This window comes from Passer montanus, unplaced genomic scaffold, assembly GCF_014805655.1.
Source record: "Passer montanus isolate IOZ18808 unplaced genomic scaffold, ASM1480565v1 scaffold107, whole genome shotgun sequence".
NCBI lineage: Eukaryota > Metazoa > Chordata > Aves > Passeriformes > Passeridae > Passer > Passer montanus.
The window spans coordinates 1,170,571-1,186,510 of NW_024357281.1; the positions used below are offsets into that span (position 1 = coordinate 1,170,571).

General features: G+C 36.8%; 1 protein-coding gene across 4 annotated transcripts in view; it reads right to left on the reverse strand.

Moving 5' to 3' along the window:
* Window positions 1-15,940, reverse strand: part of PIGN (phosphatidylinositol glycan anchor biosynthesis class N) — a 100,745-nt gene that overhangs the window by 28,098 nt on the left and 56,707 nt on the right. For all 4 annotated transcript variants that reach the window (XM_039721942.1, XM_039721933.1, XM_039721950.1 and 1 more), the window contains exons 13-19: window positions 12,250-12,328; window positions 9,996-10,178; window positions 6,582-6,718; window positions 5,507-5,606; window positions 5,305-5,397; window positions 4,128-4,219; window positions 2,146-2,257 (exon numbers count right to left, since the gene is read on the reverse strand). In XM_039721942.1, the coding sequence (XP_039577876.1) occupies window positions 2,146-2,257; window positions 4,128-4,219; window positions 5,305-5,397; window positions 5,507-5,606; window positions 6,582-6,718; window positions 9,996-10,178; window positions 12,250-12,328 (796 nt within the window). The remainder of the gene's footprint in view (window positions 1-2,145; window positions 2,258-4,127; window positions 4,220-5,304; window positions 5,398-5,506; window positions 5,607-6,581; window positions 6,719-9,995; window positions 10,179-12,249; window positions 12,329-15,940) is intronic.

The window sequence follows — 15,940 nt, forward strand, 5'->3', positions numbered from 1 at the left end:
AATAGAGGAAACTAATAAACTGATGACCTTGGAAACATATGAAGTCCAAGCATCCTGGGAATAACTTGGTCCAACATTATGAACCAATGAAAACAGCATATTTCAGTAGTGTGGCAGAAACTGGGCATCACCTGTGAAATGGATGGCAAAGAGAAACTGGTACTCTCTCCAGCAAAAATTAAGTTATACAGTAAGCACTGCAGCAGCCTAGCTGATGGATCATGAATTCCTCCTGTTTTCATCATTACTGAATGACTTCTCAGAGATCACAGAATCAACTGCTTAGATTGGCTTAGGCTTAACTCATCAGTGACCCCAAACATTAAGTAACAGCATTATCAGAGGAAGGCATAACCTTTAATGACTGCCTCCAAACACCACTTAGGGGACACCTGCAAAACCTACTTTTAAGAAATCCCTTGTCAGATGCAGAGCAGGAATCTGATTGAGTGTGCTTATCTATTTGAATGCCAGAGGCCTGATCACCATTTGTCACAGCAAAACAGGTACTTTCCCCTGACTAGGGGATTCATCTCATCTTTAAAACTGTCTGGGAGCTGTAACCAAAATTCAGGATCTTAAAATGAGCATTTTTGAAGATTATCCCTTCCTGTTCCCACTGAAAAGTCCAACTCAAAAGAAAATATAAAAGTAGAATTAGGGAATTTCATTGACTAGAAATACCAGTATTCTGACAAGCATTTTTTGTATTCCTGTATGTTTCAAAGCAACTAAATGTAACCTAACCTCAAACCAAGAAATTTATTTAGAAACACATATAATGCCTCTGTAATGTCCTTTTATCCCTCTGCATCTGAATAATCTCACCTCCCAATCCTTTCCTCTACCCAAAATGTGAATGGTGGATCCCATATTTCCCATTTCCAATTAAGGTACTGAAACAAAAGTCTAATAGAGACTAGTAATTAGATGTCACTATTGTAAAATATCTTCTGATTAAGAGGCAATTTGAGGAACTTTATGATCCTCCTAAAAGTTGGGAGGAAAATGAAGATGTTACTTCCAGAATAAGCAGGCAGAACATTTTCCTCTAATTAAGTATCACTCTGTGAGTGAATTTCCTGATTCTCTATGTTTGCTCAAGAATAGTCTGGCATTACTTTTTCACTATGCACCAATTTCTTCATCATCATGAGATACTGCAGCAGTTGTGTGGCAAGTTGAGGTTGGCCAGCGACTTACTGGGTTGCTCCCTCACTTCCCCACCCAGTGTAAGCTTTTTTCAGGCATTCCAGCAAGAAATCCATTGCTGAGCGTACACTGGAAATTTATGTTTTAAATGCTTAGGAAAGGAACTGACATCTCTTTTCCACATACAGGCTGAAAAAATTAAGAGACATCACCACCATGTTTGACATGCATTCATGCTCAGCTAAAGCCATTTTAAGCATTCATTACTCTTTCCCTTCCTCCTTTCAACCAATTTGAGCTCCATACCTAAATCACTGATATAATGAGTGCATTGCTTTGCTCAGCAAGAAGCTCCAGCATACACTAAATCATAACAGATAAAGCTGGTCCTGAAATTAAACTATTATCTTGTAATAGGTTGAGGGGAAAAGAAAAGGCAAAAAAAGAGGACAGCAGACATGCAAGATATTATTAGAATATTAAAGCTCTCTAGAACTTAATTAGCTCCAAGCATGAAAAAACCTACCTATTTCACAAAGATATAATTCACCTGAAAGAAGACTTAACCAACAAAAAACCAGCTCAGTATCAGTCTCCAATTGTTCTCCTACAGCCAGAAACAAGAACTAGGTCAGCCTCCCAAACCAGCAAGCCTAAGTCTGCACATGCAACTACTGCAAAGGTCACTGGAAGTGATATCCACAGACCAAAGGAAGGAAAAACTCTCAAACTCTCCAAGCACAGCATCAAAATCTATATGCACATTGATATATGAAGCAATATAATTATGCACAGGATGGGCTTTTGAGAACACAGGATGATGATGTTTAAAGATGTGCATATGGTCCTCTTCAAATAACCAAGGAGAAAACTCTTAGGAAAAATCATATTTTTCTTGAAAATTGTGGCCTTGGTAGAAATATGTTCTTAGAAGTAAAAATTTGCACATAAAAACCCTCTAACATTCAGAATTACTGAAAAGTAACAACTGACCTGATAAAAATATACTTTCAGATCTTCATTATCTCTGTACTTATTTTCACTTTTACAAAGAGATGCCAACGAGAAGAAAGATATCAAGATGGTCAGCAAACCAGCTGCTATTCTGCAAAAACAAGCCAAAGAACAATAAAATCTCAGAAAACATCATAAAAAATTTCTTTTGCTACTGTACACTGTCTTGTTGCACTTGACATCCCACACCAGATTCAACCCCAGGAACACTTTGGGTTTCCTAATCTATCCTGAATATTCAGTATCTCCAGGTTCCTCTTGGATTATCTAGCCCTGCTTTCATCCCCATGTTTCCTTTTTATGACTGAGCTGACTCAGGAGCTCCTTGCTCCTACCATACAAGTTTCATAAATGTACTGAAAAGCCCTGACTTGACAGTACCACTGCCCAAGAACAGAAACACAGATTTCTCACTGGCTTTCTGATTTCTCCCTCTTGTATCTTCTCCCCCAGCATCAACTTATCTGCAACATCCTGAAGTGTCACATATATTTTTAATTGCTGCTTCAAAACTTTCCAGCTTCAAAACTCCCTTGAAAAGTTTCAGACAAACAGAGTGTTCAAAGGTAAAATGTTTCATCAGAAGAATAAATAGAAAGATGTACAGGCTGGGCAAGGTGAACATAAAGAGGTGTCAGAGAGGAAGATCTGTAGGCAATTTAATTCCATTTTGATTTCCAAGCTGTGCACATATGTTCTAAAGAAGGAAAAAACCTCAGTTTGGACCAGCAGAAATACATATATGTGTCTATACAGCTGAGAGGCTGTAACACAGTCAAAGCAAATCTGTGCTCAGTATTTCTAATGTGCCCAAGGAATGAGACTAAGAAGGGTTTTCAGAAATAGATTTAAAACACAGTGGAAAACACCAAGGGAGGGAGAAGGCAAATAATCTTGAAAATATTTGGGCTCATAATTTTATCTGCAATCACATATTACTGTTCAAATCCCATCCTGGCTTTGCTGAGGCATGGTATCTTCTCACAGCCAGCAGGACTTCAGAGATAGATTTAAAACACAGTGGAAAATACCGAGGGAGGGAGAATGCAAATAATGAAAATATTTGGGCTCATAATTTTATCTGCAATCACATATTACTGCTCAAATCCCATACTTCACTGTTCAAATCCCATCCTGGCTTTGCTGAGGCATGGTATCTTCTCACAGCCAGCAGGAGCCATTGCACCCTGGGGTAAATTCACTTTTCCTGCAGTAACTACAAAGAGACCACAAGCCTAACCCTTCAGGCCAACCACCTGGATTGCATCCAGATATGACAGAATGCTCCTATGCCCAAAGAGTGGCTCACAAGAGGAGAGGGACAGATAACAAAGATGTACTAGAAAAACAAACAATAAACAACAACAACTGTAGAAAATCAGACAAGCAATACCAGAAAAGAAGACTCTGGATAGATAAGCAGAAGTGGAAAAAGAAGAGACAGAAACAAAGAGGAAGAAGAGAGCTCTGCCTACCATGTTTGTTTTATTTCCTTGAATATCTCATTAGGTACAGAGTGCTAATCAAAGCTAAATTATTCAAAATTGAATGGACAAATTCTGAAAGATGCTGTCATAAGTATATAGCTTTTGCCTAAATTCTTATTTATGTATGATAGTGCTGTTGACCATATTTACACCCCACTGAAGCTTCTCTTTTAATAATGCCTTTTATTTTCCTGTAAAATGTGCAAATTTTCATATTGTGAGAAATGTTTCCTGTGACAAAAAATTATGGAAAAACACAAAGAACAAATGGATGTGGCGAAATAATTAAAAGTCTATTCTCATTCTCATTAGTGAATACCTAAGGTCTCTATAATCATGTTATTTAAACCCTGAATTTCAACTCCTGTCTCAGCCAGCTTTCAATAATGCAGGTCCTCACAAATACCAAAAGGCAGCCTAAATTTTGAATCAAAGAGGGAATAAAAAATTTAAAGAACAAGATGAGATTCTTACACCAGAGGAATGTTTGGTTCTCTTCCTACAACAGGCATTAATGGAAATATTGCCAGGAGCACACACAGGAGAGTCCAGATCAATGCTTTTGTCTAGAAGAAGAAGGAGGTCATGCGGACAGACAATTGTCTAATCATAAAGAAATACTTCAGTGAACTACTAACAGCTACTAGCATCTCCCATAAGCAAAGACCCTGCATCACCAAGGATTAACTAAAAAAAAAATTTAAAAAAACACCATGGGGTCATTGGTATTACAACACTTCAATGTAATACAGAAAATAATTTCATTTATATAATCATCTAAGTAGTTCCTGAAACTCTTTGCTAGGATGAAAAAAAACCCCTATCCTGGGTGTTTTATTTAACTAAAACATTAAGAGCTGTCTCATTTAAATTTTTCAAGCTCAAGTCAAATTCATATTACTGAACGGAAATTTCATGCTACAAACATCATCTGTGCATATCCACCTTTAAGACAAGTTACTTGATTACTCAACTAGAACAAAAAATTGTAAATTAAACAAACACAAGCCTTCATCTTGGCAGTTGTTGGAGACAAAGACTTAGCAATTTGACTCCATTTCTCTATCTTCTCTATCCCAGAACCCTAGGTTTCATATATCCCCTGAAATAAGAGATGTTGGAATCAATTAATTGAAGAAATGCCTCTTAAATTAAATATCATGCCACTTCATGAAGGTGGAGTTTTTTTCCTAAGAAAAACAATACAGAAAGCTGCCTCTGTTGTCCCAGCTGATTGCAGACAATAATGAGCTGACAATTGTCTTTCCATTATCTTCAATATTTTTTCTAATAAATGATCATATTAGTTAAAGGGTGACACTTTCACCAATCATACACATCAACACCATAGTCACTGCAACAGTTTGATAAATGATGTGCATTTCTTATAATTGAGTCAAGCATTTTTTAGTCATCAACAACAGAAAACTGATAGCTAACCCATAGATACCCCAAAACTCTGAAGCACTCTCATTACTTCTGCTGTAAAACAGATCTATCCAGAGCATATTAAATTCCCTTGCTTTGCTACATGCAGCTTATGACAGAGATGGGAAACAGAGCATAACTGAATAAGACTCTAAAGCAGCATTCCAAAGTACTCCCAACATCCTAAGATGCAATCCAGCTGTTCACCAAAGCAATACAATACCTTAGCTTGAACCCACAGCTGTGTGATCACTGGCCAGCCAGCAAAGACAAGAAGGCCAACAGAAAGTGCAGAGCGGTAGAAAAAGCTGAAGACCTAATTTAAAAAAATCCAAGACAGAATTGAAAATCAAACACAAATTCCTCAAAGAGGTAAAATATAAGAAATGAGATACCCTGTTGATACACAAGGATAAAATACTTACCAGTATTTCAATTCCCAGTACACAAACCAAGAGGAATCCTATAGATTGACCAATATGAAGTGACAAAACATTTGTGGCAAGGTCTTGAATGACAGGAATTCTGTTCAAAATGATGGAGCAAGATGACATTCATTTTAAAAACACATAAATAATTTAGCACCTTACCTTCACAGGGCAAGGATGGGGTCAGAGCACAAAAAAAGTCAGAGGTACTGCTACTCCTTCCTAGACCCCATGGTTGATGGCCAGATGATCCTTCTGCCCAGTTTTACTTGATAGAAAATCTACAATAAAATCCTCCAGCTTTTTTCCTCCCATATTTGGCACATCTTCACCAGTGTCTGGACAAGCTTCAGATTATTCACTACCCAAATTGACTCTGAGTATATGAATATTTTTGGTTATGTTGTGCTTAATGTCTGTCATAACTGATGAAACATTCAGAAGCTTTAGAGAGAGAAAAACCTTCCTTGTTAGCTTTTCCTGTGCTTTATGAGACAGCTCATTATCGAACTGCAGTTGGTCTCATTTTCTCTGAATAATACTGAGTCGGTAGCTACAAATTGCCAGTAGATCAAGAAAGTAAAAAGAATCAGAAGATAACAAGCATTTTTGGGCCTGGAGTAAAAGGAGACCCAAACAAGACAAATATTTCAATATGGGAGCACATTCCTCAACATGACTAGCATGTGTTCTCTGAAAGTAGCTGGTGTTCCACAGACTAGACACTTTGCAGGATCATTTTGCAAAATAAGTCAGCTGCTACAGGTATTAGCAAATATTTTAGCACTCTTTTGCAACAGTTGCAAGAGTACTAAAATTATGTTTTCATGGAAATAGCTTAATTTATTTTTGCTAATAGAAAAGAGATCTTCTAGAATTGGCAACTGTATCAGTCAGTTTGGACACTACTCATTATGTCAACTGAAATATAAACCAGAGTCCTTTGGAATGTCTCAGGAAACACTTAATGAAGTTTTCTCCCAAATTTATGGGAAAAATTGAATTCTCTACAAAAAGGAAGTCCAGACTGGGTCTTATAAAACAGTAGTAATAAATTGCATTGTTTACTTACTCTTTCACAACTGCATACCATACTGGCACTGGCAAGAGACAGTATATATAGTATGTCCAAGGACATTTTTGAATCAACAGGAAAAAAGTTATTATCATTCCAGCAGAGGCAAAACCATAGAAGAGAACAGTAGATTTCTGAAATACAAACATTGGACAAAATTCTTTTAACAGCAATAAAATGCTTTAAATTACACTCTCTTTTCCATTTGTTAGTTACACTGTACAACAAATGCTATTTTAACACACCCATGCAAGCTGACATGTGTCTCTACATAACTCTAGACAAAGCTGTCAGCCAGATAAAAAAAAAACAAACAAAAAAAACACCCCAAAAAACAACAATAGGATTTGAAGATCTAATTCTAAATGTGCCTCTTCATAAGGTCCTGCAGTAAAATCTGCATGGGAGAGACATATTTGTACAATCTGGAAGCCCAATATATGCAATGTCATTTATGTTCAATGGATACTTGGAATCTATCTGAAGCCAGAGATGCTAAGGGGTTTGGGAAAAAGAAATGTCAAATTTAGATTCTACAAACAGGCTTGGAATATAAGCCACCAAGTTCAAGTTCATAGCCTTACAGTCAAAGCATTTAATGAAAATTCCATCAGCACATTTCCTCCTCCTGCCTGAGACATCTGTAATAGAACTAATTAAATTAAAATATTAAGCATTAACTCCTACCAGAAAAAACTTCACTACTATTCAGGATCTAGGAACAGCTGCAAAAGGAGGCTTGTGACCAACCTTCCCCAGGAAAAACTTCCTTCCTCAAAGGACCCGCTATTTCAAAATACAACAGAGAACTAGTGTTGCACAGCTCTAAAAGCCCCATAGCTACAACTCATGATATTTCATCTTGACTTACAGGTACCGCTTTGGGCTTTTCTCAGAAAAAAAATAGATACAAGATTGGAACATTCTGTGCTCAAAGAAACACCTCCTCACACTGAGAACACTCTTAAGGAGAAACATCAAAGAGAGAAGGAACATTTTTACATGGGTTATCTCAGATAGGCAGGTCAGTTCTTAATCATCAGCAGAAATCCCTTGTTTGTGCAAAGAGAAGCATTAAACAGTCATTCTACATCTGCCTTTTGTCAGGTCATTAAACTATTCTTCCTTATTCAGGGACATTCAAATACCAGAAGAACTACTGGTAAGGGAAAGTTACGTACAAGTTTTAAATAAACAATTTCATCTGTGTGTATTACAACTTGACATAGCAAAGGCAGCTTTAGTGTAGGTAATGACAGACACTGTTTTCTTCTGCACAAACGCTACTTTTTTGAAAGAGTTAGGTAGACAGATACACAACTGTGTTAAATATGCTGAGAAGAAGAGACAATCAGCTCACAGTTCACCTAGATGGATTAACATCTTTTCTGGCTCCCCCTCCCTGTAACTGATGTACAACTACCTTGATCTAAAATGACAGCAAATGCAAGTTCTAAATTATTTTTAAAATACAACTTTTGCTAAGATACACCATTAACCTAAGAAAAGATATGTCATATAGAAAGCTGACCTAGGGCAATTTTGCTTTATTAGCTTGAAATTTTACATTTGCTGACATATAGACAGAATGAATATGCATATATATGATATGCATGGAGTATAATTTATCACTGAATGAGTAAACACACACAATCAACATTTTATTCCATGCAGCGACACAAATACTACAGAGTCCAATATAGTCAGCCATGCATTGAAAGTGGAAATAAGATTTGCAATTCTGTGAATATCTAAAATAAATTTAAAGGTTATACTTCTTGCTAGGAAAATCATCATTCTACACCAAAAGAAAAAAATTATCTTTTTTTTCATACACAGCATAAGAAGCCAAAAACTTTTAAAGATGATATATAGAGGACATGCTGTTTCATTACTCAGAGGCTTCTTGATTTCATAAGGGTGTGCTTTGCAGGAGACTATTTGTCAGTGGTAGATTAGTCACTCAGCAAATTTCTTTAAGTTGCTCCAATATCAGCAACAAACCAAATAAATCCCCTATATGAAGCATTAACCTCACATTGTGATTCTCCAAGTATTTAGGAACACTGAAATTATGCCTACAGAAAAGGGCCTCTTATGAAAACTGAAGACAAATTCTGTAGATGAAGAACTAAGATACCCAACTTTTTTTTCTGCCAGTGTCACTAGCATTAAATTTGTCTTCAACAAGTAAAATCAATACACAAAATTAAAATCTATGTCAACTAAGAATGCAAATTTTTCCTTAATGCAGTTATTAATATGCCTGATACTCAGCCTACTTATTGTAATTATTTTGTTTGTATCTAACATAACATGCATTCTGGATTATTTCCTCTCAGTTATTTGATGAAAGAACAACTAAATCATGCAGCACAGCACTTATGAATATTTTCCATTTTAATTTTGTTTGAGCATTTTCACTAAAGGTCAAGACTATCTCATTTCAGCCAGTAGTAAAAACCTCAAGACAGCATGATAGGAATTTTCTCAGAATAATATATTGAAGGCAGTAAAGATGTTAAGCGAGTGCTTATTCTCACCTACATTACAAAATGAAACAATTCCTTTTATTCTGAAACAAATTCTTGAAGTTTGGGACAATGTCCCCTTCCCCACAAATGCTTTAACCCTTCTCTAGTGAAATGCTAGCTTTTTTCTTCTTCACCTTTTTGAGGTCTCTTTTCCTGATGAATGACTGAAAATAAATTCTTAGAATTTTATACTTTGTGAAAAATCAAACCATAATAATCTAGTCAAAAAGAGCTTCCTTCATCTTTAAAGTCTTCTTGCAAATCACAAAGAGCAAAAGAACACACTGCTCTGTGAAACCACAGCTCACCTATCAAAACAGGCTATACACCTTAAAAATGCCATTATTGGACTGCACAGTTTCTAAGAACAGATGTAAAATTACCAGAGAGGGCAGGAATTATTTACATGCTGGTTGGTGTTTTTTTGGCCTTACAGTGAAGAAGCATCAATAAAACTAGAAGCTTGAAATCTGTACTCTTCCAAACAACAGAGTGCTGTTAATACTGAAAATTAAACCTGGGTAATTAAACCTGGGAAAACTGAACCTCGTTAAAGACAAGCCCTTTAATAGTTTCAAATCACTATGTTTTCTCACACTTGCATTAGAAACTCAAATGGAAAGCTGTAGGAAGAAAAACTGAAGAAACACACTCAGACTTACATATCTTAGGAATACTGATCCTAATCAATGGACTTAACAGCAACACCACACAGGATTACAGCAGTTGGAAAATTCAACAGGCTTGCCAGTTTCCACAGCAAATCAAAAGAAGTTTTCAAGGTAAGGTATTCCATTTATCCTGCACAGAGTCACTTAGCATGCATGTAATATGGAAAACTGATAGAAAAAAAAAAATTCGAATGCTTCCAACCTACCTTTTTATTAGCTGGAACAGTCTTGGTCAAATTGGTATGAGCCTTGATAATCACCAAAATCACATAAGTTGTCCAGCCCACAAAACTCAGGGCAATGCTCAGACCCAGGAATAATCTATCATATGTGTGGTAGTAAGACAAGCCTTCCAAAGCAAGGTTAATCAGGGTTTTGCACAGGGATACCTGGAGGCAGACAAAACATTTCAGTAAAGCATTAGAAGAGTGTGAGCTCCCCACTCCACAAACCAACCTAACTGCCAGCAACTGGAGCTCAAGCAGCTCCACCACTCCTGGACATGTGTCCTCTCCATGCTCAGGTAGAGTTTTGGCCAGCACCAAGTGCTTGGGACACCTGTTGGATATCAAGTCAGCCATCACCTGGCTCCTCCACCATCCTCCCTGTCCAGTGGTTAGAAGGTGAATGCCACACAGGTAGCACACCTTGAACATCACCTGCTACCAAGCATGCCATTTGGTTTTCCCACAAGCATTTGACTGTTAAGTTACTCCCTTAAAAAACATGTGCTTCTGAAGGCACATTTACACAGGAGAAGGCTCATGGATGCATCTGAAACATGGTCACTCTCCACAGCCTGAAGCATTCCCTGCCTGGGTTTGGATGTTCCCCACTTCAGTAGTACTTGATACCACAAGCACCAGCAGTGAATTCAGAAACTAAACTGGAGTCCCAGATGCATTTACAGAACAGCTGCTTTTAACTCTCGGGACAATTTCAAAACCCATTTGGAAACAAGAAGGGTTGTATCCAGTCTAATCACAGGTCCCCTCACTCAATACCTCTACTGGGGAGACACCATGATAAAGACCATGGGTTTTCCCACCGTGCCATTTGCGTGTGCTGTGATTTATCCAAAGGTGGGAAGCTCATCTGTGTGACTTGCAAGAGTACAATAACAAGGTGAACATACACAATGAAGCTTTTTTATATGTGCAGGTATCCAGTTGGGATTCAACAACAACAAACCCAGGAAAAGGTACAGCAACTACTGAAGAGATCACAAGTCTGCCAGTGGGCAAACTCACCCCCAAAGAGATCTATTCTGTACAATTCTGAATGCATATTTGCCATGTAAAGAGTTGCAAGGTTCAGGCAAACAATCATCCAAACCCCAGGCTCTGGGAATGGAAGAACCTTTCTGCATTGCAATACAGGATGCTGAGGATAACCAAGGCACAGGCACAAGTCTGATGTGTGAGTGATCAAGAGTGAACCTGAATACCTGGAGCACTCAAACAAACAAGGAGTAAAATTTACATATAAGCAACAATTCAAAATCACAAGTTCTACTCTTGAAATGTATAAAATGTCTCCAATCAGTAAACGTAACAGCTAAGTACAAGTATTAAGAAACCAAAAAGAAAACCTTCTCCCACAGCAAAATAGATCAATTTATTTAGCTGAATAGTTTCCAAGTTACAACAAAGCAAGTAAAAAAGCATAAAATAGATTTAGCTGTCCTGTGCATAAAATAGTAATTTATTACCCTAAGAATAATTTAGGAAAAAAGAACTAATCCCTAACACATAAGTGAAGTCTGCCATGTGCCTGGCAGGTTAAATATAATCTTATATATTAAATATTTTCATCATTTTTAACACAGAAGTCAATGACCAAACCAAATCTGTTAAAATGAAAGACTTCTTGGTATCATTTAGCTCTACAAATTCTTTCCGTGAACATCAGAATACAAGCATTGGTGAACTGCACCCATCAAGTACCCTGTCACACAGTGAGTGTTAGCAAATGCTTAGGAAAGTAATACTGGAACTGAGAAGCATAATTTAATGTATGGCTCCCAGTCTGCCACACTGAAATGTGAAAGTAAAACCAAGCACAGCTGGTTCAGGTAGAAAAAAAGGATCAGGTAAGGCAGGAACTACGATGAAGCAAGATACCACACTTTCTTTTCATGCAAGTAGCAGTCTAAGTAGTGCAAACATGAACTACATTCCTCAGTTTATCTCTCCATTTACTCTTTTCTAGTGTGGAAAATAAAAACACACACTGTGTGTCATTATACTATGAAATAGTAACAAACAGTTTAAGGATGATAAAAAATACAGCAAGTCAGTATTATTTATTAGAATTGGTCTAAAAATGTAAAATTTTGAGGATTTACAGTGGGGCTTTGAGTTAATGAGATGTGTATCATAAGGAAGGAAAAAAGTTTTATTTCTCAGTTAATTTCAATGTAAGGAAAAAACCCCTTACATATAGCAAAAACAGACTTACCGCTTCATCGTACTTCTGCTGCTGAATATATAGTCTTATTTTTGTTAAAAAGTTGATCTGTTCAGAAGCAGAAAGTGGTCTGTACAACAATATAAAGAGATATTAACATTTCTCCTGTTCACGAGCAGAAAAAATTAACTTTGCAATTAAAATAATTATTCTGTAATGAAACCAAAATATTCTGAACTTCATTAGAAGCAATTAGTTAATTGAGACTAATCTATTCCTCTGCATTCATCTTCACATGTGTCAACACAGCTGCTTTTTTACTTATCTCAAAATTGCTGCATTAATAGACATTTATGTAGCTGATCCCATCTAATACTGCTGAGAATTATCTCTCTTGTGCATTATTATTGACCATTGCTCTGGACAGGAAGCATGGCATACAGAAAAATTAAGTAATTTAATTGATTTGAGTATGGCTGTAAGCAGTTGATAAGACAGCACTGAGTGAATTGCTCCCGTTCCATGTTAGCAGTAGATGATGTTTAACAATCCACTCTTTGATAAGCATGACTGTTCTCCTGTTACTCAAGGAGCTATTAGCTGAACCTCCAGAGCAGGGGATAAACACAGTTACCTGGCTACACTGAGGTCAGTGATAAAAATCTCTTGGATTTTAATGAATCTGGTCATCAACCTAAACAACTGCTACCATTCTTCCCTTACAGAAAGCAGCAACCAGGACAAACAAGCCAGTCAACCAAACTCCACCAAATGAAGGGAGAAGGAGTTGTTTCTCCTGTACCATTTTCTTTCCATGTTTAGGGACAGCAATAGGCCTGAGAGTCCCAGGCTTACCCTGGATAAATTATAAGCCACAACATAGTCCCTGTCGCTCTTGGCACCACAGACAAACCACCATGGGCCACAGCTCTCTGACAGCCAGAGAATTCATACAGCAGGTTTCCTTCACACCTTCCAGAACATGGCAGTGGCACAGCACCAGCTCTCAGCATCCACAGCACAAAATGGCCCAGTTGCCTGCCATCCTCTCTCCTGCTCCTTTACATGCCTCATTCATGACCACCAACCTCATGTTTCAGGCAGTGCCAAATCAGGTCACTCTCACCACTGAAATCAGCAGCAGCTGCCCATGTGGTCACTCAGCTGAACCACAGGGGGACAGGTCTTGATTTCATGCAGCTGCTGCACAGAAATAATCATTTCTGCAGCTCCCAAAAAGCCATGAATCTCTTTTCCCTACAACCCAGTCTATAGGCTGATACAGTACTTAATAAATACATCAGCAATACATACACACTATCCTTTGAGCCATGAAATATATTGCAAGTATGCTGTGCCTGAACAACCTGAATTTTTATTAGTAGTAACATCCTGGTATATTTTGATGCTATTTCATTAAGTTCAGAGCACAGCAGTATCATGCAGGAATCTTCCAAAACACTGAATAATTGGAACAGCAATTAATCTTACTTTTGAGAAGAGTATTACCTGTACAGTAGTAACTGTATTAAGAAAATGTTTATCTCTTTTCAATCTAGAAAAGAATTCAAGGGTGGTATGTATAAACAAGTAGGAAGAAAGAGGTCCCATGGAAAAGGAAAAAGGGAGAAAAAGATAATCACAAGGTCATGGTAAGAGTTTGATCACCTTAACTTAGAGGGGAAAACAGAGGATTTTATAAACCAGACTTGAAAAATAGCAAAGTGAACTTTGGTTGTTTCTGCACCTTCATGATGTGTCTCTGTGGAAGCCAACCTTAGCCCCTCCACAGGCTGAAAGCTACAATTAGAAACAATTCTTAAAGGAGGCAAACCAGACCCCAAACCCTGCATTGAGGAAATCTGTGGCTTTCAGATTTTGCTAAATTGTTTGGTAGGGGAAAGGAAGCAAAACATGCACTCAAGATGGGAGTTTCACCATGTGTAATAAAAGGAGGAGGAAAAGTAGGAGGGAAAAAAGAGAAGAAAAAAAGAAAAGATATCTTAGTTTTTAGGTCAGGATTAAAAAAAAATCTGGAATATTCAGAAGCTTTATTTAGGACTTAAACACCTTCAAGATGTTCCTATGTTCCCTGTCTCATTTTTATTGTTTTACACACACTGTTTTCCACAAATTCTATCCTTGTCAAATTCAATGCAAATTTCTTCCAAGCCAAAATCATATTTTACTTCAGATCTTTAGTCATTTAGCTATAACCCACCTATTATCTTTTTATTCTCACTAAATTATTATATTATTAATGAACAATAGTCTTACCTATTCCTTCTTAGAGGACAGCACCTAGGATCTCCGTACATGGATGGTGTAACAGAATAAATGGGGTTTTCAAACAGTAAAATTTTGACTAAGTCAAACACTGAAAGCAATTATTTTGTCAAATTGGGTTACCATTGGCAGGTGCATTGTTAATTTTCAATAGCCAACATCATAACACACATGTTACCTTACTTCCATATATATAATTTTCAAGAGGTTGAATTTACAATTGTCTAACTATTGTTTTTGTAAAATTTATGAATTTCACCAGAAACTAAGGACTATTCATATAGAACTATGAAAATGTAAGGAATGATCATTATCTTAAGGTATTTTTTTATCTCTGTATTAAATAAAAAAGCAAAGAAGTGATTAAAGAATTTTTGTAGTTTATACCAGTCTAAAAAGGTTACCAAATATGCTGATAATCCCTCAAAAATGGGCATAGTTCACCATAAGCAATTTATTATCCATTGAGGACACCGATTCCCTTCCTGAAGCTGACAAAGTAGATGAGAGATTTAAAAGAAATATAGATATAGCAGAAAGCATAAAGAGATGAAGATGAGCCATGAACAGAAGTGGAAAGTTGTTTATGAAAAAAACCCTGGACTTTAGAAATGGTGGTTCTATAAAATCGACAAGACTTACCAAAAACCAAAACCACACAGAAAATTTAAATCTGAGAAGATAAACCTTAAATTGTTTGTTATAGCACCACGTGATTTTAACTTAAACTATTTTAAAGGTCTCCAGCAGAAGTCAGTGTTAGGAAATAATAAACTGATCAGAGCTTTGCCCGGTGTTTTACTATACAGCATCCCAGAGGCACTAGCAAAAGTCAATGTATTCTCAAGGTTACTTAATACACATATTCATGCAATTAATATTAATAGCAATGAAGTGAATTTACTGATCACTATTAGAAATATTGTCAATTCTAGAAGGAAAATGAGGGTATACATGTATATGCTCTTGCCAGCTATCCACCATCAAAATCCAATTCTAACAAATTCAAGATGAATAGTCTTCGCCAGTAAAACCTGAGGTCTTTTTCCATAACACAAAAATACCTGTCCTATTAAGAGGCACAGACAAAGAGAATTCAGTCAGTGGATTCAACTCTGTCCTCCTTTTCTTAAAAGTATTGCAAAACACATGCACTGTAAAGGCTAGTCCTCAGACTTTTAACTTGAAAGAAAAATCAAGAACTCCATAATCACACAGATTATAAACACACATACATTCACAACAGCATCAGGATTCTAAAGACTTAAGACTACATTCCTCACAGAAAATGATGGTGGTTCTGGAAGAGTCATTTTATTTTTCATTATGGCTATCAGAGATTAACTTCCTGGTTCCAGAGAGAAATCACAGCTTCATCCATGAATAAACATAATTAATTATGAAACAAGATGATTGGGCTAATCATGCAAGTGCTTGTAAACTCTCCCTTCTGAGA